Raw genomic sequence first — 24,117 nt, forward strand, 5'->3', positions numbered from 1 at the left:
AGGTTTACGCTGTGTGGGGGGCGGGCGTGAATGGTTATTTGAGTCCATCAGTTTATCTTTCCTATTTCCTAGCATGGCTACTCCAAGCAGGCTGGTACCTGCTACTGTCGTTCCTTTAGACAACAAAGTAAAGCCGAGGATGGGAGGGCGCAGTGTATGAGGAAGAGGGAAACGGCCTTTGACTTATTGTGTAGCGTTATGGATGCATCCTTTTCCATTTCTTTCTTTTGACTAGAATATCGAAGGTGTGCTTTTGGACTTTATCATGTATTGACATCATTACCTCAAAAACTGGATAAAAAATAGAAAACGAAAAAGGGCCATTCAGGTCCAGCAAAACTTCCTCAAGCATATGAGATAGATTATGGCCCTATGGCGTCTCATAATCTATCATCGCAAGTGCAAAATAGACAACCCCAGCCTTGTATGTTGAACAGTATACCCTTGGATCTGCAGGGCAATATAATTATACATTCCTCAACGTACTATAACTAAATATTAGACGAATAGTATAGCAACTTTGCGTAGCTATCCTTGATCTGCGCAACAGAATAGCCATTGCCAGTACTATGACAAACCCTACATCAATGATATTGTATGGGGCATGTTTGACTTAACATTTAATCCCTACGCTGTGGAGAGTATAGCCGGGATGCTACCATCGTTATCCAACATTTACACTCTACTGAATGATCGGAGGCAGGGAAGGATGAGATAATGAAAAGTGTCAAGGACTCAGGAAATGGATCATTAGAGGCAGAGTTCCATTACTATTGAACCCGCCTCCTCTATACCGTGCCTTAAGGCCGATCTCTTTCTTGTAGCATCACTACCACTCCTTACCGCGAAGTATGAGACAAAGCACACCACAGTGAGGCTTTGCTTTCCCCCAAGCGAGAATGCATGAAACCACTTCTACAACTATTCCCAAAATGCCTAGCCCTATCATTGATTATTCTCCCCGATATTCTCGCCTGAACTTCCCCAACATCATATCCTCATACCATCTCGGCAAAAGCAAAGAGGTATATGCTTTCGAAGGCCATTGTTTCACAAGGCCATTGTCCCTCTGGGTATATTCCGTGAACATAGCGGCTTTTACCAAACGCCCCTTTGTTCAAGTTCCACTGGATACTAGTAGCTTCGGTTCTCATTGTACGAAACTCTGAAAGGGCCACCACTATAGACAATGGGTGTTGATTACTACCTCAGTATCAGATGTTCAGATGTTCATCAGCTTATTGAACCAATGATACAGTGGTAGGGGAGTAGCATTTTAGACCTATCCGAAACCCTTGCAAGGGTAAGTTGCAACACCTTGGGCTAAATTCCGCATACCAAAATTTCCTTGTTCTTTGTCCGCAATTGCGTAAAGGAAAGCGCCCATAATATCACGTATTTGCTGCCCTTTCTCATTTAATGTATATACCGGCTTCTGTGGTATTGTAAGAAGGTAAATGGACGGAGTATTTCCCCTTTGGATGTGCGGTACAGGATGTTATACCTATGAATTGGCCTTATACCGTGCCAACAATCCACTATATGGGATAATCCACAATCGGCAGCATATTCCACTGGGCTATCTCTTCGGCGTAGGATGGACTTGGTGTAAATACCCCCCTGAGTTCCCAAAGGCCTTTCCACCCCAACTCTCAGCCTGCTACTCATATTTTATCATCATCAGTTGCTTCGCTTACTTTCATCCACCGAGCAAGTCAACATGTCTACCCCGTCGAGCGAGAAGTTATGTGTGGTGTTCGTTTTCAAGAAAGAGGTCGACTATCCCCACGATTTACAGGCCAGGGTATCTGAGGATGACCCGAGCTTTCGGATTTGGTTAAACGCCACGCTAAGAAGAATAAATTCCAGATCCTTGATCAAGGCGCAATACCACCAGAAGAAGATAACACCACGGTTTGGTGGCGCCCACTCTATGGCGAAGACGGGGTTTGGAATAGAAGGGACCGGTTTCCATTATCGATTGACACAGATTTTATTGAGGCTTTGGACACCCTTTGTTTTATCGCCCGTCAAAAGGCGGGGTATTTGGAATGATGATGGCACATTTTGTCATGTACAAGGATGTATCACGCCGGCAATCATCGGCATTTGGTAGCAAGGAGTTTACAATAGTCTCTATGTCGAAAAATGAAATCCAACTACGCGTGTGATTTTAAACGTTCAATCATAGTTCACTGTAAGGACCGCATCATATCTATCTTGGGGTATTCAAGAGGTGTCTTGTATTATCAAGTGCTCTGGGATATAAAGTAAAGTGAGTTTATATGCGCATTGCTATATTTGCTGTATGGTAGTTCTTAGGAACTCGTAGCTCCGTTGAGTTCTGAGTTGCAGCAGGTAATTATTATCTCTTTATAAGTGCTATGCGATACAAAGCGTCTCGAGGCCTCCTATCTCCCAGTTGTAGCCGAATTAAGAACTTGGTTTTTTTTTTTTTTTTTTTCTATTTTTCTTCGACATGTAGCTCCTGAGCGGTACTTACTGTGAGCCTGTCCGTTGGTATATATAAGCTTCTTTCCTTCCAATTGCCCAATGTCACTAAAGTAACATCAGACAGGTTACTACAGCGTAAACTAGCATAGTAATATGGCACTTTCCTACACCTTTCAAAGCAAGAGAGTTGGTATTACAGGTTCCAGCCTACCCAGGGTTTTGGCCATGGGGGCAGGATATTAGCAGAATCATTAATCTCAATAGCCGGAAACACTTCATATTCCTTCAGTATATGTAGGAGGATATTGATCGTACTGGGTACTCTCCCCGTGTATGCAAATGCAGTAGTGGAAAAGTGCGCAGAATTCCGGCAACCCTGCGAAACCCGCTTCATTTTGGCTAAGTTCCCAGATAGAAGAATCAGCCACTAGGAACAGGTTGTGGAACTCACCGGTGATATTCATCTGCGTACGGACTATGGCCTCTGCACACTCCTGGAGACCTCTACGACTGGCAAGCTCTTCTGAAGTTCCCGTCGATCTGAGACTAGCTCGGTATAAGCATAAATAGCGCGCCGTGTCTCGCTTTCAGTAAGCCTGTAGGGCATGTATAATTGCAATCTATATGAACACAATATCCCTACTCTGCAAAAGCAAGAAGAACGAAGCAAGGTCTTTAATAAAAATAGCTCATAAAGGCCCACCCTTACATAGCACGAAATGCCTTATTATGTATGTGTTAGAACTCGGTCCACTCACAAACCCAGGTCCGGAATTCTACGGGCCTCAAACAGACAATTCTGGATCCAATTTTACGAGGAATGCAAACGGCGTGTCGATCTTGATCAACTGGAAATCTTTGACTATCCACCTTTTGATGACATATATACCCATTGGATAAGGTTGGAAGATTGGGCAGATGATTGGGGTGCACCACTGCGGCAATATGCATCAAGCTGTATGATCAAGGGATTGATGGAGACGATCAGTAGCTATAGGTCCACTCGGAGTTCACGCTGGTAGGCTGTATTTCAGTTCTATGTGATATGTTGCTACAATATCCCTGGTGCTGAAGAGGCCCTGTTGCTTGAAAAAGAAATGTCCCAGCAGCTAGGAAAATTCGAAGTGAAGAAGGGTAATTGTTTGCATGGGAGAAACTGTGTGATATTCGGCTATGGTATTCTTTGCTTTCCCTCAGCTATGATGGACAGAAAAATACATTAAGACTTCTTTCTCACAATCTTTGAACTCTACTGTCTGACAGTATCTACTCATTGTCTGCATTGTACGAATAACAGTTGCTAAGATATTGCATAATCAATTCAAATCCCAGAGAATCATACAATTTTGAACAATGTGACCTTGCATGAGATGCCAGCTGTAGTTCCGAATCCTGATACACGCTCTCCAACGAAAGGGTCTGTAAATAAACCGTTCTGTATCAAACTCGTATTCATGTTCACACAGTGTACATAGCACCGGCGGCGGGCAGCTGTAAATCATGGTACCTGTTTACTCACATCCTTGCAAAAGCACCAAGTACACACTTCCTCTGGTAGGATTGACCCACTGAACGGAATTAATAATGCAGCAATAGCAATACTGCGGGCCTCTACTTAAGATATTATCAGCTTGGCAAATTGAAAAAATAGTCCCAGATCTTACCTATACGCTGCATAGTCAGTCAGTGATTTCTTACATAGTAGATACCTACCCCGCGTGTTGTGACGTGGCAGACTCAGAAAGCGAGTCATGGTCCTGATATCCATGTTCATGGGCACTATGCTATTATTTACACCCCTCTGCCTTCCTTCTGTTTAACCTTCTTTCTTCTTCATCTTTTTACCCCTCTATTGAGCTCTGGTAGTTATGGATAACAACACATCACAGGATGTATACCAATGGGTATCTACGCCGAAGGCCGATCCAATGGGTACCCCATCAGGATTTGGGTTCTATTTTAGAGATAATGTTGCTTCTGGCAGCAGAAACCCTGGCACGGACGAATTCTGGACGCGAAGTGTACCACCCGTGGCAGCACAAAATCCTGAACAAAAGTCAGAACCCGAGCCTCAGCCTGAACCTGAACCAGAACCAGTGGACGCGCCAGACCCGGAACCTGTATTGACAGCTAAGCTCCCTGATCATCCACTCTATAGGAACTGGGACAGTCTCGGTTTTAGTTTTAGGAGGAAACGAACGAAAAAGCTGAAGAAGGAAGGGCTGCCTGTTCCTGGGGAGGATTTTGCATGGCCTCCTGCGGCGCCGGATCCTATAGCGGAGGATCATGTACAGGCGTCTGAGCCGGAACCGGAACCGGAACCAGAGCAACCGCTAGAGCCAGGGCCTGAACAGCCGCCAGAACCAGTACTAGAGCCAGAGTCAAAGCCAGAATCGGTTCCTGAGCCAGAGCCAAAACAAGGAAGCCCGCAGCCCATTGAGCTCCCTCAATCACAGAGGAACCTCTGCGCCCAGAATGTAATAACGGGACCCAGCGCTCTCCTTTCTTTGCTCTCAAAGTATGCTTACCCTAACCCTTCTTATCTGCAGAATAGTATCTAACATGACAAAGTATCCGAGATAATGGCGATTTTTCGGACCTAAAGATTAAATGTGGACTGACAATTTTCAATGCGCATTGTTGTATCGTCTGTCCACAGTCTGGCTTCCTCTATGATGCTATCAGGGACGGATTAAAAGAGATCACGGTTACCGATCACCCTTTAATCATCAAAAAGATGCTTGACTATCTCTACAGGGAGGACTATGACGACGCCGAGCTCATCCATGAAGTAAAAGCCCTAAGGTCCCAGAGGCGCGTTAATGGACACAATAGTGCCACAATCCCTAGATATGCCAATGCTATGATGCATGTTACTGCTGATAAATACGCCATCAGCGGGCTTAGAGACCTCGCCGAGAAAAAGTTGGTATCAGATCTGATACATCAGTGGAACGCTACGGACTTTATCAACCTGGTTGAATATATCTATGAGCTGCCTACTCCTGCAAATCCAAAGTTGCAGAGTATTGTAGCGCAATTTGCAACGCGTCATATTCCGACTTTCAAAGAATATCAGCTGTTTCACAGAGTCCTTAAGAGCTTCCCTTATTTTGCATACTTATTCTCAAGCGAGATGATGGAAAGGATGGTACAGCTAGAGAAGGAAGTTGTATAGGCCTCTACGCTTTCCTGGGCGTCTCTGGCAGCGAAGCAGTGATGTTCGGTAGAAATGACACCAAAAGGTACCACAGGTATACTCAAGTGCGGAGAATGTTTCTCACCGCTGCGGGAAGCTCAAGGCTTGCCTTCAACCTGCCACTTTATGATCTCGACACCACTTGAGAAAATCTTCAAATTGATTGAAGTGCTATATGCAATATCAGAATGTCTAGTAGAGATACCAATTCAATTGAAATTGTCTCCTTTGTTGCTTTGACACCCCGCTTGCACTGCGTCGGCCCAAGCGTAATGTGAGGACACTAGATATTTCCAAACTCCAATTACGTCCGCCTAAAACATCGCAAAAGGATTCAGCGAAGACGCCACAAACACCCGTTATAGTATCTTCCGATGACGACGACGTGGTCTCCGATGAGCAGCTCTCTTCGCCCGAGGTCATCACTCCAGCCGCCCAGGTTCCTGAAGATCTCTAAGAGCTGATGTTCCCACCGACCAAGGATGAGCAAATTGTAAATACTGTCCTCGTGGTTTTTCTGAATGCTCTTACGATCCACTTCAATATTTCTGAAACTTGAAACTGGACTATCCATAGAAAAGGCTTTGTTGCCAAATTTGCGGAAGCCAGTTTGAAGATCGGACCGATGGATATCTGAATGATGGCCTGGAGAATCCCTACGCTCTTATTGAAGTCAAGCTTGTCATCCGAGCAAACAAGCAACCGATCATCCAGATGCAAGAAAGTGCCAAATGGTCGCATGGCTTAAAAGTGATACGACGAAAGCAATGCTGGGAAATTGTAGGCCACCCTAGTGTCTCAATTATGATGCGTTTCTAACAAATACTTGCAGGAGAATGCATATTTCGCAGGATCGGCAAGAGATATTTCTAATATTTGCGGAGTATGGCGATGATTACCTTGCATATCTCAACAATAAAACGTCTCATGATGAAGTCTCTGCGAATGAAACCTCTGAGGATAAAGCCTCTGAGGATAAAGCTTCTGAGAATAAAACGCCCGATAATGCCACTTTACCCTTGCTGACCATGCACCAATCTGGTCCTTGGAATACGGAATCTTTGCCTCACATGCTAGAATAGGGTCCTATCCTTCTTGCCATAACGCTTGACGCTGATGCCGAGATTTGGGCAAAACGGCAATTGAAAAGCAAGTAACCCAGCTGCTTAGCCAGGTTTCAGGTATACTAACATCTTACTTGTTTCCCCTTGTTCTCTTCAGTATGTCTCTACAGTCTTCGCAGTGTTCAGTCTTGCGCTTTCTTTTCCTAGTTTTATTTCTACCTTGTCTCTTGTTGTACGCTTTTCATTTGAAGTATACTATTCCAATGCATCCATCTTCAATTTAGTGTACTTTGTGTGCCGTGAAGGCCCATGTTGCAGAAGAGCTGTTCTTCTCTAAGTATGGTAATAGATGGTAATAGATACTAAGGTTATTGGCAACAGCCCCCAGTCCGTTCTAATGTGTCACCATACCATTTGAATCTGTTCATGTCCTACGTAGAAGTCAAATGCATGTTTCATAGTCTGTCTGCGGATGACCATGGCCTCTACGACAGGATATGAGAGGTGTTAGTCTGTGTATGGTTCCCGTAAAAGATAAAAGCTCTTCGGATCAGCCGATATCACGACGTCGCGATATCAACAAAATTCTAGGTAGAATATACCCTGCATAACGAAGTATACGCCGCATTTTACTCTATGGGAACCACTTGCTACTTCCGTACTACCTAGAAGCCGGAAATAAAAAGCTATATAGCCTCGGGTATAGCTGAGATAAAGACCATGGAAATTACCTTCGTCTAAGAGATGGCTTCCGATATATTACCCCACATATTCCATTCTTATACAGGAATATAGCAACCCAGTACAACGGACGGCGCCACTTAAAGGGGGAATGCCACGTGTAACTGGTGTGTCGTACAATAGGTGGCCATAAATACTCGCTGATGACCCCTAAAATCTATTCATCTGGTTTCTTCAACATCATCATCTTAAACCTATCCTCTCTTGCATTCTGAATCACCTACGAGAGCTATTCGTATCTACAGCGATAGTTTAAATCCTCAGAACAGCATTCGCATCGAAGGAATGGCTTGGTATGTGATTCTAAACATGATTCAGCCACGAGATCCACGAGAAGGCGATGAGGAGTTAATCAAAGATGGCTTATGTCGTCTTGAATACCATCCTCCAAAGTCTATGTGGCTGCAAAGTGATAACTTGGAAGGTGTACAAGGCGATAGAATTATACTACTGGTGTCGTACGATACACTAATGCCATCAGAGGATGATGTGAAGGAGCGTGCTACTGAAAAGCTCAATCTATTGCTAAAGATTGAGCAAGGTAATAGCTAGACGGTTTGTTGATGGGATCTTTCGAGTGGGCTTTGTTCTCTTGGTATTTTGTTCCTTGGTTTCAGAAGATGGCAAAGGTAACGTTGAGTTGGAAAGAAGAAAAAAAATTGGGAAGAAAAGATAGGAGCAAAAGAGTGTTAGGAGATTGAGGGGGCTTGCAACAAGTGCTATTTGATGCTTGCAGCTTTCCATTCGCTTGTGCGTTGTGGCAGTCTTGGGGCTTCATACGTTACAATATACGGGGAATTGTTGTCCAGCACTTTATTACTTTTTGTTCCAATGTTAGATGATTATTTAACGTAGTCCCTGTGGGGCGAAAGAAGAAAAATGGGGAAATTGATAAGTCATAAATTGGACTTCGTATATGTTTTGATATTCAAAGTATAACGTCCATGTACTTTCAGCAGCATCAGCATACTCTAATGCTCTTTTCAAAGGTGCAATTCTCACACACATGCTATCTTGTGCCGGACAAATATATCCCCAAAGCAATTGTAACTTGTACATATCTCGCTGCTTCTCGATGAGGAAATGCCTGGGTAAGCCAATATCAAGAACTTATATCAATCTGAGATGGCTCCAGTGATGGGGTCTGTCGGGACATAGTCAACTGATATCAGGAACTAGCCACCCTTGTTTAAATTGATAGTAGAAATACCCCTAGTTAATAAGCAGAGCCAGCTTGATATATGCCATCTATTGTCAGAATCCGGCATGTGATTTCCTCTTCAGTATTCGACACTCTAGCCTATAGTACGGATATTGCAGGGAATCCTTTGGGAAAAGCCATCTTATTTGTTTACCATTCCAGTGACACATAACATACGTTTAATATCATACCTGGCCTGGCTTTGCCACAGTGCATGAGAAATCCGCGATCTCGTGGTGGAACATTGCATACCACTATATAGTAGTAATAGCATATAGAAGGCTTAGATGAGCAAAATAAGGGATTGTCAGTAAAGAAATATGTGGAAGCTTCCTGAGGGTGGATCACTGATATCGATGCCAATCGGAAGGTCACCTTGAGGCGTCGTATACAGGGATGTCCCATACAAAACCTCTCGACCATCTCCAAAGGACTTCAAAGTCACAAAGAATCCCATTATCACGAGGGGCATCACCGTCAATCCCGACACATTCATTCATTATATCCTGTCTTTTGCCGTCCAGGTTGTGAAACATGGTAATTATCTTTTGTTGGCACGTGTAAAAAAAGTAATATCGTACCTACATTGTGGTTCTACGTATCAGAGCATATGAGCCCCTACCACAACATATGCCCACTTGAAAGGTATATTCCACAATGAGACTTCTTCGCCACATAGAGATCAGCATAAATAGATCAGAAAAGCCCATGACGTATATTTTGTATCCCAACCTCTCAAACCTCCTTTAGTCTTCTATCTCTCTTTGAAAGTCACCTAGGATTTGATATACACCCAGGTCAACCAAGAAGCTATCTTCTGTCAATCTTCGCATACGAAAATGCCTTTATATGCAAGTCTTGACGCGAATTATGAAGCAGAAAAGCCCATAAGATCAAAGGTGCGATTGATAGACAAAACGACACAGTACGCTCGATCGAAAGCGCCCTTAAGGCTGCCTAAAACAGAGAATACAACATCACCGCGTTCTCCTGGGGCCCGGGTGGCCTTCGTCCTAGAGGCAGACCTAACGCGCTTCTGGTTGAGTTAGAACAAAACGACCAGAATCAGGAGCAAACGGTGGAAAGTACGGCGGAATTCGTTGAGCGCAGTGTCGAAAGCCTATTGAAGACAGAGGATGAGTGGTTGAAGCGATTGTACGAGATGAGAAAAGAGCGAATTTTACCACATTTGGAGGAGTTGCGGGGACCGGGCTCGGAGAACCGGGGCATAATGCACCAGCAGGGATGGTTTGAACTTCTAAAAGGGCTTGAATAACAAAGATATGAGCAAATGCTCAACGAAATGAAAAAATGGGCGAGATTTTTGGACAGGATTTACATGTGGGATATAACGGAGTAACGAGGAGAAAAGATGGCATGTATCCTTCATAGGATCCAGATTTAACAACGTTAATTCTTAAAGAAAGCGAGACTTCTGCTACAAAATCGTGAATACATTATGCCTCAACAAGATAGCAAATGATGTGATACAGAATGCCTTTCCAGCTTTAGATTTATGTTTGCATCTTAATTGAGTCCTACTGATCCAGGCCCTGATTAAAGCGCTCCAGGGAGCAGAGGGTCTTCATATTTAAGCGTCGGGTCAACATTTAGCTGTAGATATGGTAAGTATACACTAGAACAGAGCCTCATATAATTCCCTCGATGATGCTATTGAAAGTAGGGTTGCCTAGTGCAGATCCAGTTTTACGGCTTGCTAAGGGTCTTGTTCGCTGGTACCCTACACTATACCCCAGTAATTCTCATTTAGGTAACTGGTTAAGGATACCCATCATGAATATCATAAGCACACTAGTGACTAAGAGTCCGAAACAAGCATTGCTAGAGGATTGAGATACCCTCTCAGTAGCCTCCAGTACCCAACACATTGTAGATAGATTTAAGCGACTTGCCCAGCGCAACTTACTAACCATTGAATCGATCCCTTGCACTGCTCACTTGAGATGCGCCTAACCGCCACGACTGCTCCAGAGTCGCCGTGGATAAATGTATATACAATTGGAGGAACCCTAACCATCTGCTTCAAACTAGTTAATAGAATATTGAATAGCCGTTAACCATCCAGGATGCCGGGAATTGTACTAGCCAAGCGAAGTCAATTGACCAACTGAAAAATCTAATCAACAATTGTAATCATTGGAATATTTGCTCTTCGCCTTTATGATTAGTGATCAACTAGGCTAGTCACATAGCTCATCAACCCCTCCCGGCGAAGTATCTGAGAGCTAAGAGTAATATCATTGTATTTAGCAAACCCGCTCTCGATAGACCTATCATTGTGCTGCCCACTGGCTAAGACATGGTTTGTACATCAATGGCTGACTCTTTTGGAGACCACGCGAAAGTTCTGGGGAGTGGGCTGAGAGGAAGTCATGATTTCGTACAAGGCTACCTTCTGGATCCGATTGTTTGCGATAGACGCAACGTATGTACACTCTAAGTTATGGGTTATCGGCTGAACTAGATAGAAGAGAAAAGACGGGTGGGGCTACGAGGAATCATGATTCATGAGTTAGTGACTCTTTTAAAACCGAAGGACGCAGGATTGAGGTGGATCAGACTCATTACCCTAAACAAACTACCGATACCCCGGCCGGATCCTTAGCGGGCCCATAAGCTAAAGCCTAATCGTTGATTCAGCCACTAACGATGCCTCGTGCTTCGGCTAGAAGAACGCGACATATCGGGATTCTAGATTAGTGATCCAAAGCCGAGCGAAATGATTACTGAAATGAAGTATACCTGGATCGATTGCGCGCCCCAAATCCCTGCAAATTCTGCATTATGCTGGCTAAAAGAACGTCTCAGATGAATGCAAACTCTACTTCTGCCAATATAAAAACTCAATTCCGAGTACACAAAGTGACTTTGTCATTCAACAGTCAAGAAGCCATTATCTCTTTACTCCTCTAGTCCTCCAGTCCCAGGCTTTGAGCTCTGGATCGCAAGCTTAGGCCTCATTAGCCTCAGTGACCTTATTGTGACCATCGCAGTACTTTCCGTCTACGGGGAAATGAGCGAAAACAATCATCATGCGCCAGCAGACACCATTATCAGCCCGTGTCTGACACCAGACTCTCAACCTCAGCCCCAACAAGAACATGCGAGCACAAAGACAGCCCGAATCCCTTCTAGGAAACGTGGGCGACCGCGCAAAGTCATTGAAGCCTGGTTAGAGAAAAACAAGAAAGAGGTGTGTTACCGCGTTTGTGATTTCCCTCGTGATGATAAGTACATCTACTCACGCACGACAGCGGCGACGGACACAAGTGCGCCTGGCGCAAAGGGCTTATCGCTCCCGTAAAGAAGCCGGTGTTGAAGTTCTAAACAAGCGTGTGGCACAGTTGGAGGCTGCAGCACAGAAAATGAGCGAGTCGGTGATCAGATTGAGTGATATCTTGCTGCAATCCCGGGTTCTCACCTCACACCCTGAGCTCACTGAGCATCTGCGTGAGACGGTACAGATATGTCTATCTTCAGCGAAGGACCTCGGGGATGAGGGTAGTCTGAACAATGTCACGCATGACGAAAGATCTCGCCTTTCTTCTTTTGCGCCAACATCGCGAAGTCTGCTTGACCTGTCCGAGGACGGAAGCCCTGGGCCGCTTAACATTCAGCCTTCAGCATCCCTTTTGAGGCATCATCCTAGCAGTCTATTCTTTTTCAAACCGGGCGATGTCGCTGTGATGGAAGTATCCGACTTCATAGAACAACTAAGGATTGCTTGTCTTTATGAGGGACTTCTGATACTCGACAATTCGTCTGTCCCTTTAACTACCCTCAAAAGACCGTTTCGGCTACTTTTATCTCTTTTTACTAGGGCAAGTATCACATCTGTCTTCAGAAGCGCCTTGCATGCTCGGCTAAACAAAAAGTCGTACATGAGCTTTAAAGAGGTCCCGTCTTGCCTATCCAGTCACCTTGAGCAACTATCAGCTCTAAGCCAAACGACGGAATATCAGTCAGCTCTTGACCAACCACAGTCGATAAGTAATAGTCCATTACCCAGCTTCGACCCGCAGACTCTGAGAGAAATCGGGGGCGATTGGTTTGACGTCCAGGAATTAGCGAACTACTTGCACGAAAGGGATGCGCGCCTGTTCGTTCGGCCCCCGAAAAATATGGGGAGCTCCCCTCTCAATCGGTGGTCACGCCCGAGCTTTGATAGTTAGTGAGTCTTTTTGGCCTTCCCCCTAGTGATGACTCTGTGGCTAACTTTACTAGCGCTAGTAAGCAATGCAATGTGCCTCGGCCACAGTCCTGGTTTTCGGCGTAGCGATGTGGAACAGGCTATTAAAATATGTACCTGGCGTGGAACTGTGTGAAAAGGATATATGGATGGTTATCGAGTTCTGATATTTACAACATTGGTCCGGAGGGAGTGGTTGAAGTGTGCCATCCATCCACTCTGGGGCCGATCACGTTGTTATGAGATACGTGGCCGGAAATCGTTCTCGCTTTCTAGGATTAATTGTGCCTCAGTGATCCTTCCTACTTCAACGGAAGATATTTATTTTATTTCATTTTATTGTTTCTATGGTCTTACCAACAGGTTAAGGCAATAATACAGCATGTCTTTGCCATGCGTTTTCATAAACAAACAACAGGCTGTAATGACAGATCTGAAACACCATAAACTCAAGATAAGATAAAGTTTCTAGTATCATTCGGGGGCATAGACGGGTGAATCTGCCGTTACTACTGTTCCGTCTAGTAAGGCTACTTGCCCCCACGTTGTAGTCAGAAAAGAACAGCATTCAACATTTGTATTGCCTACACACAATCGGAGGGGTTTCCTTGGATTTGCGGTGAGGTGTGTTGGTGGGTCCGGTTGACAAGTGAACCGGGGATGCGGGAAAGTCAGTAAGTCTGCGGTCAAGCCGTCTTTTCTCCTTTTCTGAAAAGACGAATCCACGAAAGGGGGGAAATGTACGAGACCCATTTGTGTCGAGGCGAGCCTGAGCCACATTTCTAGAAGGCCGTGATCAATGAGATCCATGGGAGCTACATAAGCCCTACGGCTCAGCCACATGTCGAGTGCATAACGTGACATCATGGCGTGCATGGCTTTACCGTACAGTACGCGTACATGCCTTACTGCGGGACCAGAAATAGATCTGGTCTGATGTGGGGTATTGTTTACTGACTGGATACATGTTTGTTCCCCTCCCCCTCGACAAAAGTACGCACGCTCAATTCCAGTGGGATGCACAGCCACCGCTCCAGATTCTCAGCAGTTTCTCGGAAACAATGAATATCTGCATAAGTTAACATTACTGCGCCATTTAATAGGCATGCTATATTCCAAAGAGGAGATGGTGATACCCGCCCACACTACTCCGTAAGTGGCAGCCTAATAAGAATGAGCCATTCAGCTGGTGTCTCGGAATGGCGGGGCAATGGGCGGGACTAAATTAAATACGGCCAAGTTGATCCTCGTTGCATCTTTCTCTTGTTAAATACTGATAATCCCCCATCCTCTTTCTCCTCTTTCTTTCTTGTCCAGCTCTCTGCAGGATTTCTACCATTCCTGCTGTGTGGCATCTATCAATCCTTTTTACTTGTCATTCCACTCGAGTCGCAGATAGTCAGCGACGGTCATGGCCAACCGAGAGGACCCGCTGGCCTACGGCCACTATTACGGCCAAGACGGGACTCGTGGCGGTCAAGGTGAAAGCACAAGGGGTTTTGTTGGAGATACTTTCAAGAAGCTCAAGGAAACCTATAAGACCCATCATTCGCAACAGGGAGCTCCCAGGCCCCAGCAGCCTCAAGGTCCCCAGTCTCAGCCCCAAGGCTCCAACCAAGACTACTATGGCGTAAGCCAGTTACATTGCCGATGTGCCAATGGTATCGCAAGGCTGACCGTTTAATAGGGTCAGAACTACAACGAGCAGAGCTCATCGCAGAACACATACGGCCGCCCCCCTCAGCCCCAGTATCAAGATAACAATAATAAGCCTCAGGGCAAGCCACCCAAAGAAGATAAGCTCTCCGGACTGTTTGGTAAGATCCAGGGCGCTGTTGCAGAAATCGGAACCGATCTCGGTCAGCGCATAGGAACCGCGCTCGACCCAGAGGCGTATGCCGAATATGGACAGGTAAAGCCACAGACACAGCACAGATTCGGCAGTTTCGCCCCGGACAGACAAGGCAACGACGTTAAGTGGTATGTGGACGGATGCTCCTACTTCTACGCTGTTTCAAAAGCGCTAGAGAGCGCAAGAGAATCAATTTGGATCTTGGACTGTAAGCCTCTGTCCTCGGGGTAATCATACTAAGCTCTTGGCTAACAAATCTTTAAAGGGTGGCTGTCGCCCGAGCTTTACCTGAGACGACCTCCCACAAAGAATGAACAATACCGATTGGATAGGATGCTGCAGTCAGCAGCGCAACGTGGGGTGAAGGTCAACATCATCGTGTACAAGGAAGTCACCCAGCTTTAACTCGTATGTACTACGCCCTACCTCGATCAGGATATTATGTGGCCATTGTCATTCCAGCCATGCTAACTATACTAGTCTCGTCTCATCATACCAAGCACTGTCTTGAGGACCTCCACCCAAATATTGCCGTGTTCCGCCATCCCGATCATCTGCCGGACCGTCAAAATTTGGCCCAAGATATCTCTGCGTCTCTTCACAATTTGTCTTTGGATGCAAAAAGCCTCGTCCAGATGTCTGGAGATGCCATCAAAAACATCTACGGAATGCACGACGATGTTGTTCTTTACTGGGCGCACCACGAAAAGCTCTGTGTCATCGATGGCAGGATTGCATTCATGGGAGGTCTAGATATGTGTTTTGGCCGTTGGGATACAAACCAGCACGCACTCGCCGATGTCCACCCGGAGGACGTAAACGAGAGCGTGTTCCCAGGCCAAGACTACAACAATGCAAGGGTTCTCGACTTCCAGGATGTCTCACATTGGGAGAAGAACCAGCTTGACCGAAAGACAGCCTCCCGCATGTTGGTCTGATATCTCTGTGAGCTTGCACGGCCATGTTGTGGAGGATTTGCGGCGACACTTCGTCGAACGTTGGAACTTTATCTACGATACGAAGTATAACTCGCGCAAGGATGCGAGATACTCCAAGCTCGCATTGTACGGTCGACCCAGCTCGTCGAACCGCCCACAGCAGCCTGGTGCTCAGCAGCAACAGGGTACATCTCCCCGACCTAGTACTAGCAGTCAGGGAGCATCTAGCTACCAGCAACCTCCGGCATCGCCACAGCCGGGTCTGTCGGCCCAGCCCCAGGCACAGACAGCGGGTAACCAAGCCTACCAGCAATCGGCAACTTCGCCGCAACCTGGCCTTTCAAGCTACTTCACTGCCTCTACAGCGAGTAACCAAGCCGCGTCTACTCTCCAGCAGCCTGTTTCTGGCTCCTCGCAGTCTACGGGTACCACCCAGAACTATACTTACACTGGGCAATCTTTCCCACCACCTCCTCCTGGGCCGCCACCATCTCAGAGCCCTGTCCCATCTCAGACACCCACTCAGGGGCAAAGCCAAACGCCGTATTATGCTCCCCCTCCAACCCACGAGCAAGCGGGACAAGACCAACCACCGCAGTACGCAACCCACACTCCTCTCCCGACCCAGGAGAAGCCACACTCTCAAAGTGCGACTCAAGGACAGGGCCAACCACCGCAATATACAGCCTACCCGGCCCAGGGGCAGTCACACTCTCATAACGCAACTCAAGGACAGGGCCAGGCATCGTACTATGCTCCTCCCCAGGGGTCGTCGTATTCTCAGGCACCTACACAGGGACAAAGCCAAGCACCATACTTCCCTCCTCCTCCAACCCAGGAGCCGGCACACTCTCAAGCCCAAGCTCAATCACAAGGTCAAGCGCCACAGTACGCAGCCTATACTCCTCCCGCAACCCAGGAGCCATCGCACTCTCAGACACGTGGCATTGATGACCATTACGAGGGCACCCGCGGACACGGTGACAGGGAAAGAGGTTCGGGACTCATCCCCCGTCGTTTCCGAGATGAGTTCACTCAGTACTCGAATGTTCTTCGCGGCCAATTGGCTGGTCAAGTGCATCAGTACCAGGATCGTCTGAGCTCATTCGGACAACCCTCCCAGCCTCGCGGCAACATGTGCTGTCAGATTGTCCGTAGCTGTTCTAAGTGGAGTAATGGCACACCTACCGAACATTCAATTGCCGATGCGTACTCTGCGATTATCCGGAACAGTGAACACTTTGTGTATATCGAGAATCAGTTCTTCATTACAGCTACTGGCGACGCCCAGAAGCCGGTCAAGAACCAGATCGGTGCTGCGATCGTCGAGCGTATTTTACGGGCTGCACGTGCCGGCGAGAAGTGGAAAATGATTGTTGTGATTCCCTCTGTTCCCTGCTTTGCCGGCGACCTGGCAGATGACTCTACTCTCGGCACCCGGGCTATCATGGAGTTCCAGTACAACTGCATCAACCGTGGGGGAAACAGTATCATGGAGCTGGTTGCTAAAGAGGGATACAACCCTATGGAGTATATCCGGTTCTACAATCTCCGTAACTACGACCGAATCAACGTCAGCGGTTCGCTCGTGCAAGCCGAGCAGAGGAGTGGTGTCGACTATGAAGATGCTCGCAAACAGCATGACGTCAATGTTGTTGGACAGGGTGGCTATGGTCCAGGAGCTCCCGCTCCTCGAAGCGCCTTCGATACCACGGCTCCTTTCCAGCAGTATCAGCAGGGTGCTCGCCAGGTTCCTGGCACCAAGACTGGCTCTGGACGATGGAACAGCGTCAGCTCGTGTTACATGCTTAATGGAGAAGATATCCGTAACGTTCCTTGGGATGGCCCTCCTGAGGCTGAGATTGACGCGTTTGTAACTGAGGAGCTCTACGTTCACTCGAAGGTATGTTTGTTCTACCCTTCCTGGATCCATGCATGCACTAACAGGCACAGGTCATGATTGCCGACGACCGCGTGGTTGTCTGCGGTTCTGCCAACTTGAACGACCGGTCTCAGCTTGGTGATCACGATTCTGAGATTGCGATTATCATTGAGGACTATACTCCTCTGCAGTCCACCATGAATGGCAAGCCCTGGACGGCTAGCCGGTTTGCATCTTCCCTGCGTCGCCAGCTGTTCCGCAAGCACCTTGGCCTTCTGCCACCACAGGACTACCAGCGCCCCGATGCCAACTCCGAGCCGGTTGGTGTGCCCAACGACTTCGACTTTGACGCTCCTGAGAGCCGGCTTGTGGCAGACCCATTGGCGGATACCCTCCATAACCTCTGGAACAGCCGGGCGAACACGAACACTGAGGTATTCCGCAAGGTGTTCCACTCCGTTCCGGATGACTCCGTACGCAACTGGTCCACGTATAAGGAGTTCTATGGGTACTTCTTCAACAAGGCGGACAAGCAAGCGTATGGCGAAGAAAGGGATTCGCCACCCGCCCGGTATCGGTATGGACACGTTGTGCGGGATGACTTCCCGGGTGGTCCGGAGGGAGTTCGGCAGGTCAAGGAACTGCTCAGTAAGGTCAAGGGTACGCTCGTGGAGATGCCATTGATGTTCTTGATTGAAGAGGACGTTGCGAAGTCGGGTTTGGCATTGAACGATATTACGGAGCCGCTTTACACATGATTCTAGCTACTGTAGCTTTTTTTGGTATATTGCGTGGATTCTTTCCATTGAGGTCCTATCTGAATGAGTTTCTAAATGAATTTGAAGTTTCTTTTTGGGATATTGATGCATTGGTTCATTCATTCATTGAACCTTTTAATTTTTGCGGATAGCTTACCAAACCTGGTTTCTTGATGCCAAGACTCTTTCATCTTTTCTATATTGTTCTTGGAACAACAATATCCAGACACTTCGCCCTGGCCGGGGACTGTGCCTCCTGTATGAACTACTGACTCGAAATCCCCACTATTTTTCTCCGTCCCCCTCGCTGGGCCCGAGATAGGAAAGTATGTCGCTGTACAGCGGCATATGTGGGCCACGTGCCGCGGGACAGAGAAGCCGCCGACTGAGATACGGGGATCTGGGCCCGCTGGATACGATGCGTTAAACATCCAATGCAAGCATGGTACTGGACAGAGATAATCCACCGAATTCATCGAGTTGCACTGAAGAAAGAAAGGCAATGTTGATCCATCTTGCCTTTGCCACGATCCCCCCATTCACTCTCGGGGACCCGTCGTCGTGATTGGCCCCCGCGTCAAGAACAATATCAAGAACGCCCCGAGGCCGTGGGCCAGTCAATGCATTCACTGCATCCCGAATTTAGCATTGACCTGTCAACTCCAATCTGGCTCCTTTCTTTGTTCTGGGTCTCTGTATCGATCTTTGGCCACATGAACTGGTGGTGCTGAATGCTTCCAATCTCGACAATCTATCTCCAACAGAATCAACTCGGGATGCACTATTCACTGGCCAGACCAGCCCTGGAGACAGAGATATAAAGGCCCCTCGAATCCTCCGGATCACTCCTTCTTCTCCTCATCAACCACTCTCATCTACAAACAACCAAATCTTCTATCCAAACCAATCTTCCTTCCAGGAAACCCAATCAATCAACATGTCTCCCTCCGTCAAGAACACCGCTATTGTCAAGGGTATGCCTACTCCCAATCACCTCCTTTCTATCAAATAGACAAAAAGACTAACATACCAAAGCTTCCCCCGGCGGCGGCTGCGTTATCATGTAAACGCGCCCCAATAACCCTCCCCCGAGCAAGAATTCCACTACCACACCAACCAACTCGTTAACCACCACACTTCAAGACCAAACATGACCAACTCGGCTTACTTCTCGCGTTTCGTTCTACCCTACCCTTGACACTCGTCAGGGGCCTCTCAAACCATGCTCAGAAAATCCACAAAAAAGAAAGAAAAAACCTCGAACCCTTGGGAGGAAGACCAACGGGCCCGTTGGACAGGGGATGACTGGTTGTTTGTGTACCTACCTCCTTTCTTCGCTATCCTGTTCGCATCCGCTCCTTATGTGGTCTTGTCGTCGTCTTGGTTGCTGGGAATTCTTAGTCATGTCAGGATGGGATAGTTTGAATTTCATACATACTTTGGGATTTAAAAATACTTCTTCACTTTCCACTGTAGGATTAGATTGTAGGGCTGTATACTCTGTATGTAAATATGGTAAGGTACGTTAGTGGTGATACAGTGATACCATGGTTCTAAGTTTAGTCTAGCCTGTTACTGGCCGCGTTGTGCATGTTCATCCCCTGGTTTCTGTCATGATACCCGTCCAGGGATTGTTTGCTTTACCTTGGTCCCTGGATCTTGGGGTTGTGCACTTTTATATCTAGATATTATGAGGTGGGAGATCTGTTGTTCTTTCATTGGCAAGGATATGTTTTCCGGATATTTTGATTGGGAAGTCTGGTGGAATAGTATGTATGTATGTAGCCAGGATGTTCACTATAGAAAAGTGTTTGATCACCACATTTTTCTTATTTTCTTTTTACCTTCTTCTTTTCTTTCTTGTAGGAGAAAGATCTAGTCACAGTTGTCGGTTGTTTGAGGCCGTAAGAGGGATGCTGTTTTCTGTGAGGGGTGGAGGATAGATGATGGTTCATATATAGATTGCGACTTGCAGTGAGCCCGGCTTAGTATTGTTAAATGGTGGCCACGCTACTAACATTAGCGTATGGTTCAATACGGTTGAGTATTTTAATAAATATCTTGATGTGATATATATTTGCACAGGTTTTATTTGAGGTTCTGGCAACAGGATCTGTAAGATGTTTGAAAAAGATGTTTGAAAAAAGGCTTGTCTTGGTTTGTAGTCACGAGTTCATCTGTATCCTGGTCATGTATTTACAGCAGAGACAAGGGAGGAAATCAAAAATATCAGATGCAAGTATGCCGTTTATTTACGGAGCAGTCTCCTTTCGGATCTTGTCAACCCTCGCCACGTCATCCATGCTTGGCTCCTGGAGCTCGTCATCGGCGCCAACGAACGCATCACTCACGGCATCCTCCACCTGTTCTACAGCATGGGAGACGAGGCCCACGGACCGAGCCATGCCTACCTGGCACATGTTCTCGCCGACGGCAGATTCGATCTTTCCGTCGCCGCCGTTCTGGGTGAGGTCACTCTCGAAGGCGTGGAGCAGAGACTTGAGAGGCTCCAGGAAGCGGTTGCGGAAGTAGATGTAGGTTTTTTCGAGTTGGAGTTGAGCACGCAGGGTAGAGGATGAAAGGAGTATGTAGTAGAGGCTGAGGGCGGCGTGGATGGAAGGTGTGAGGGTTTGAGAGAACTTGATCCATGATGCTACGATATCGGACGAGACATTGAGGAGTAGCTCGGAGGAGTTAAAGAGTAAGGGGAAGAGGACGGAGAAGTAATGTGGGTTGATAAATGTGTCGGACTCCGGTGAGCTGGAGAGCTTTTTGTTGGCGTCAAGAATTTCATCTTTCAGCACCCTATAGCACTGTCCCTGATCAGTTGGAAACGATCATCCTCAAGAACCTGACGGATCGTCTTGAAGCGGACAATGTGAGACGGGTGACTATGGAGAATGGTTCCAGGGATCCGCCTAATGGAGTTGTAACTTTGTCGCGTTGTGCAAGCAGTTAGAGACAAGATGAAGCGTCGGAACTCTATTTCGTTGGATGGCTCTCCGACTGAGCGTTGCATAGAAAAGACGGTCAGTGTCAGAAGAGAGTCCAATAGTGCCTGAGGTTGCCCAAAGGCAATTTCGTCCGGCTTATCGTGCCCACCAACAAAGTTGTCAAATATCTGAGCCAGCTCAGGGAAGACGGCAATCGGAGTTACCTGACCCGACGAGAATAGTTCGGCCATCGCAGCTCGGGCAGCCAAAAGAAGTAGAGCACCGTGCCTTTCAAGCGGAATCTCTTCCACGTTCCTAGGTGGTTCATCGAAGTCCAGTGGCTGGGGATGTTTGTCCGGCGGCTGCGAGACGACTGCGAGAAGCTGCGTGTCGTCCAGCCCGAAGTCTCGAGAAAGAGCCTACAAAGTCAGACACTGCATCCATTGGCACACAGAGTGGACCTACCGTTATTTTCCCCATAATCATGTCCCTCTCCCGTAGGTCTTTGTTATTGGCAAATACTTCCGTCTCTGACACTTGGCCCGCCAGATGCCTTGGCTGAAGTTTCTCTTGCAAACGAACTGTCCAAGACATTCCTGGATCCATAGGCCCCGAAAGACTCAGTATGTAGGACTTTATCAGCTCAATCAGACCGAATTGCAGGAATCTCTTGATGAGCGCCGGCTCGTTGTTACTCGGGTTCGGCGATTGGACCTCTGCTTCTGGGTCCGGCGCAGAAGCTTCGGACACTCGCAGTATGCTGGACTCGCTTGCAGCACGGGGTGGTGGTGCAGGCCGCTTGGAGGGAGACACGTCTCTGAAAAACTCCAGAAGGGCAATGGTTGTCTCGTTCGTCGGCATCAGAGTATACGCTTCCAATACAGCTTGTAGAGAGGTTGCGAAAAAGCGGCTCGGGGATTTCGTCTGGATGCGGGAATGAAGAACGGATAGCATGGCAACAAGAGAATTGAACTTGATGACATGTCGTGGGAGGGTATTCTGTATATTCGACTTCGCGGCATCTCTGTCGGTCGCATCTTTTTGTTCCGCATCGGCGAATTCTGTATCATCAGTAGGAGAGGGCTCTGCTGTCTCGTTCTCTTCATCCTCGTCTTCGTCCTCGTCCTCAGGTTGCAGTTGCATCAAGGCTTCGGACACCCTCAGGATGACCTCTCGAGGATTACCCAAGCGGGCGATATCCTGAAGACACTCGATTGACTGAGGAAGCATGGGCAACAGAAGCTGAACCAGATCCCAGCCAATGTTGGTTGTCAGGACCTCATCCTGCAAGAGCTTGTGGAGAATGGGCAAGCGAGCGGGGGTCAATTGGTACTCCAACAAGGTCAGGTAAGTGAGGTAGTCAGTGGCCGGAGGCAAGGCCTGAATGATAGGGTCTTCTTCCTCGGCCATGATAGTTGAAATAGCACCAATGCAATGCGATAGTGGGATGTGGAGGGAGGGAGGAAGAATAGGACTCAGGAGTCTAGATCGACCGGAGTGAGTGCGTAAGCGCGGGACAGTTTGATACACAAATTATGCACGGACCCTATGATGTCATCCCTTCCCCTGACAACTAAGATTTAATATGGGAAGAGAACGAACTCAACTTATCGATAAGAAAACAAACGGTGGGAGACGATAGGGCATTTTCAAGTCCTTAGGTACCTACCTGTGGCATCATATTATTATTCATCACGTTACTCCGTCCAAACCTGGTATAATGCGTTTGTTGAAGAAATGGATTTGATATATATATATATATATATATTGTGTCTAGAAGGATCGCCCAGCAAGTATAAGAAAATTTTTAAGAACAACGAAAGTACTAATATCCTCTCCCCCGGGCGAAATAAGAGCAATGTGCATGCGCCATAGAGAACCCGAGGACTGCCGTGCCATGAAGTAGACGTCGTGTCTAGGTACTACTCTAGTATAGTAGAGTTGCATCTTCTCATTTCGGACTTAGATTCGGAAACCCATCGCATCATGTGACTCTAATCACCTGACCACGAAGGGATACCAGTAATTTGGATTATTCAGGAATTAAGATTCCAGCAAATGAAGGGGGGCGGGTGGCTTATTTGAATGTCGACGAAAAGTCACTAGACTAGATGCAATAGTGCTGACGATCTCTATAAATGAGGAACCAGCCAAGGATGCATAAGAATGAACCATGGTGGTCAGGGGGACGTGCACAGTGGTTATGAATTTATGAAAGGATTCGAGGGCATAAGGGAGATCTCCCACGATCGGCCTCAGATCATTCCATTTATTAAGAATTTAACTGTCACACAAGTGTAACTGTTAACGTTTGACAAATTCGCTTATTCTTATTTTTGTGGGAACAAACAAGGCAAGTATGTAAAACTGGCAGAAGTAAGCAAGGCAAGAGGAAAAATAAAAATACGTAAAATTAAGAAAACAAAAAAAAAAAGAAAAAAAAGAAAAAAAAGAAAAAAAAGCCCACGGGAGGTGCCGATAAACCCGAAGTCCACAGGGAAAGATGACGCTGGAAGCCAACGATGATTGGCGGTAGCAGGTTCTAGCTTCATCAAGGCAGATCCGCCTTGAACACTACCACATCCGCGCTCTACCGAAAGCCATCCTTCCCACCTTCAATTCCCTCTCTTCGGCTGCTCCGGCGAAGCTCTCTCCTCTTATCCTCTCTCCTCTGTATAATACGTTCCGGTAAATTTCTTGGTCCAACTGCGTGGTTCGCTTTCCCTCTTTGGGACTGAATTGAATCCGCCGTGTACTTTGCGCGTCTATTGTTCGATTTCCTGGTCCCTCCTTGATTGAAGCTCCACGTCGAGCCAGAACCTCGCGCGCTGTTCTGTCTCAAGTCTGGACGCCTACGGTGCCTGCCCTTGAATAATCATAATACT

At 47.0% G+C, this 24,117-nt stretch overlaps 4 protein-coding genes across 4 annotated transcripts; 3 read left to right on the forward strand and 1 right to left on the reverse strand.

Annotated features, from left to right (window-relative positions):
- Positions 1 to 4,382: 4,382 nt before the first annotated feature.
- ANOM_005568 (BTB/POZ domain-containing protein) lies at positions 4,383 to 6,110 on the forward strand (the record flags this gene model as incomplete). Its single annotated transcript, XM_015550825.1, has 3 exons — positions 4,383 to 4,972; positions 5,026 to 5,605; positions 5,985 to 6,110. 3 exons carry the CDS (start codon positions 4,383 to 4,385, stop codon positions 6,108 to 6,110), a joined length of 1,296 nt encoding a protein of 431 aa, XP_015406589.1.
- A 5,583-nt stretch (positions 6,111 to 11,693) lies between these two features.
- On the forward strand, positions 11,694 to 12,956 carry ANOM_005569 (bZIP transcription factor; the record flags this gene model as incomplete). The annotated part of the gene is made up of 3 exons (XM_015550826.1): positions 11,694 to 11,873; positions 11,935 to 12,851; positions 12,905 to 12,956. 3 exons carry the CDS (start codon positions 11,694 to 11,696, stop codon positions 12,954 to 12,956), a joined length of 1,149 nt encoding a protein of 382 aa, XP_015406588.1.
- Positions 12,957 to 14,280: 1,324 nt separating this feature from the next.
- On the forward strand, positions 14,281 to 18,299 carry pld2 (putative phospholipase D (PLD); the record flags this gene model as incomplete). Its single annotated transcript, XM_015550827.1, has 6 exons — positions 14,281 to 14,499; positions 14,557 to 14,929; positions 14,987 to 15,076; positions 15,202 to 15,581; positions 15,640 to 17,562; positions 17,613 to 18,299. 6 exons carry the CDS (start codon positions 14,281 to 14,283, stop codon positions 18,297 to 18,299), a joined length of 3,672 nt encoding a protein of 1,223 aa, XP_015406567.1.
- Positions 18,300 to 20,551: 2,252 nt separating this feature from the next.
- Positions 20,552 to 22,642, reverse strand: ANOM_005571 (uncharacterized protein; the record flags this gene model as incomplete). The annotated part of the gene is made up of 3 exons (XM_015550828.1): positions 20,552 to 21,112; positions 21,151 to 21,651; positions 21,698 to 22,642. 3 exons carry the CDS (start codon positions 22,640 to 22,642, stop codon positions 20,552 to 20,554), a joined length of 2,007 nt encoding a protein of 668 aa, XP_015406568.1.
- Between the last annotated feature and the right edge of the window lie 1,475 nt (positions 22,643 to 24,117).

Source organism: Aspergillus nomiae, assembly GCF_001204775.2.
Source record: "Aspergillus nomiae NRRL 13137 chromosome Unknown contig00147, whole genome shotgun sequence".
Lineage (NCBI taxonomy): Eukaryota > Fungi > Ascomycota > Eurotiomycetes > Eurotiales > Aspergillaceae > Aspergillus > Aspergillus nomiae.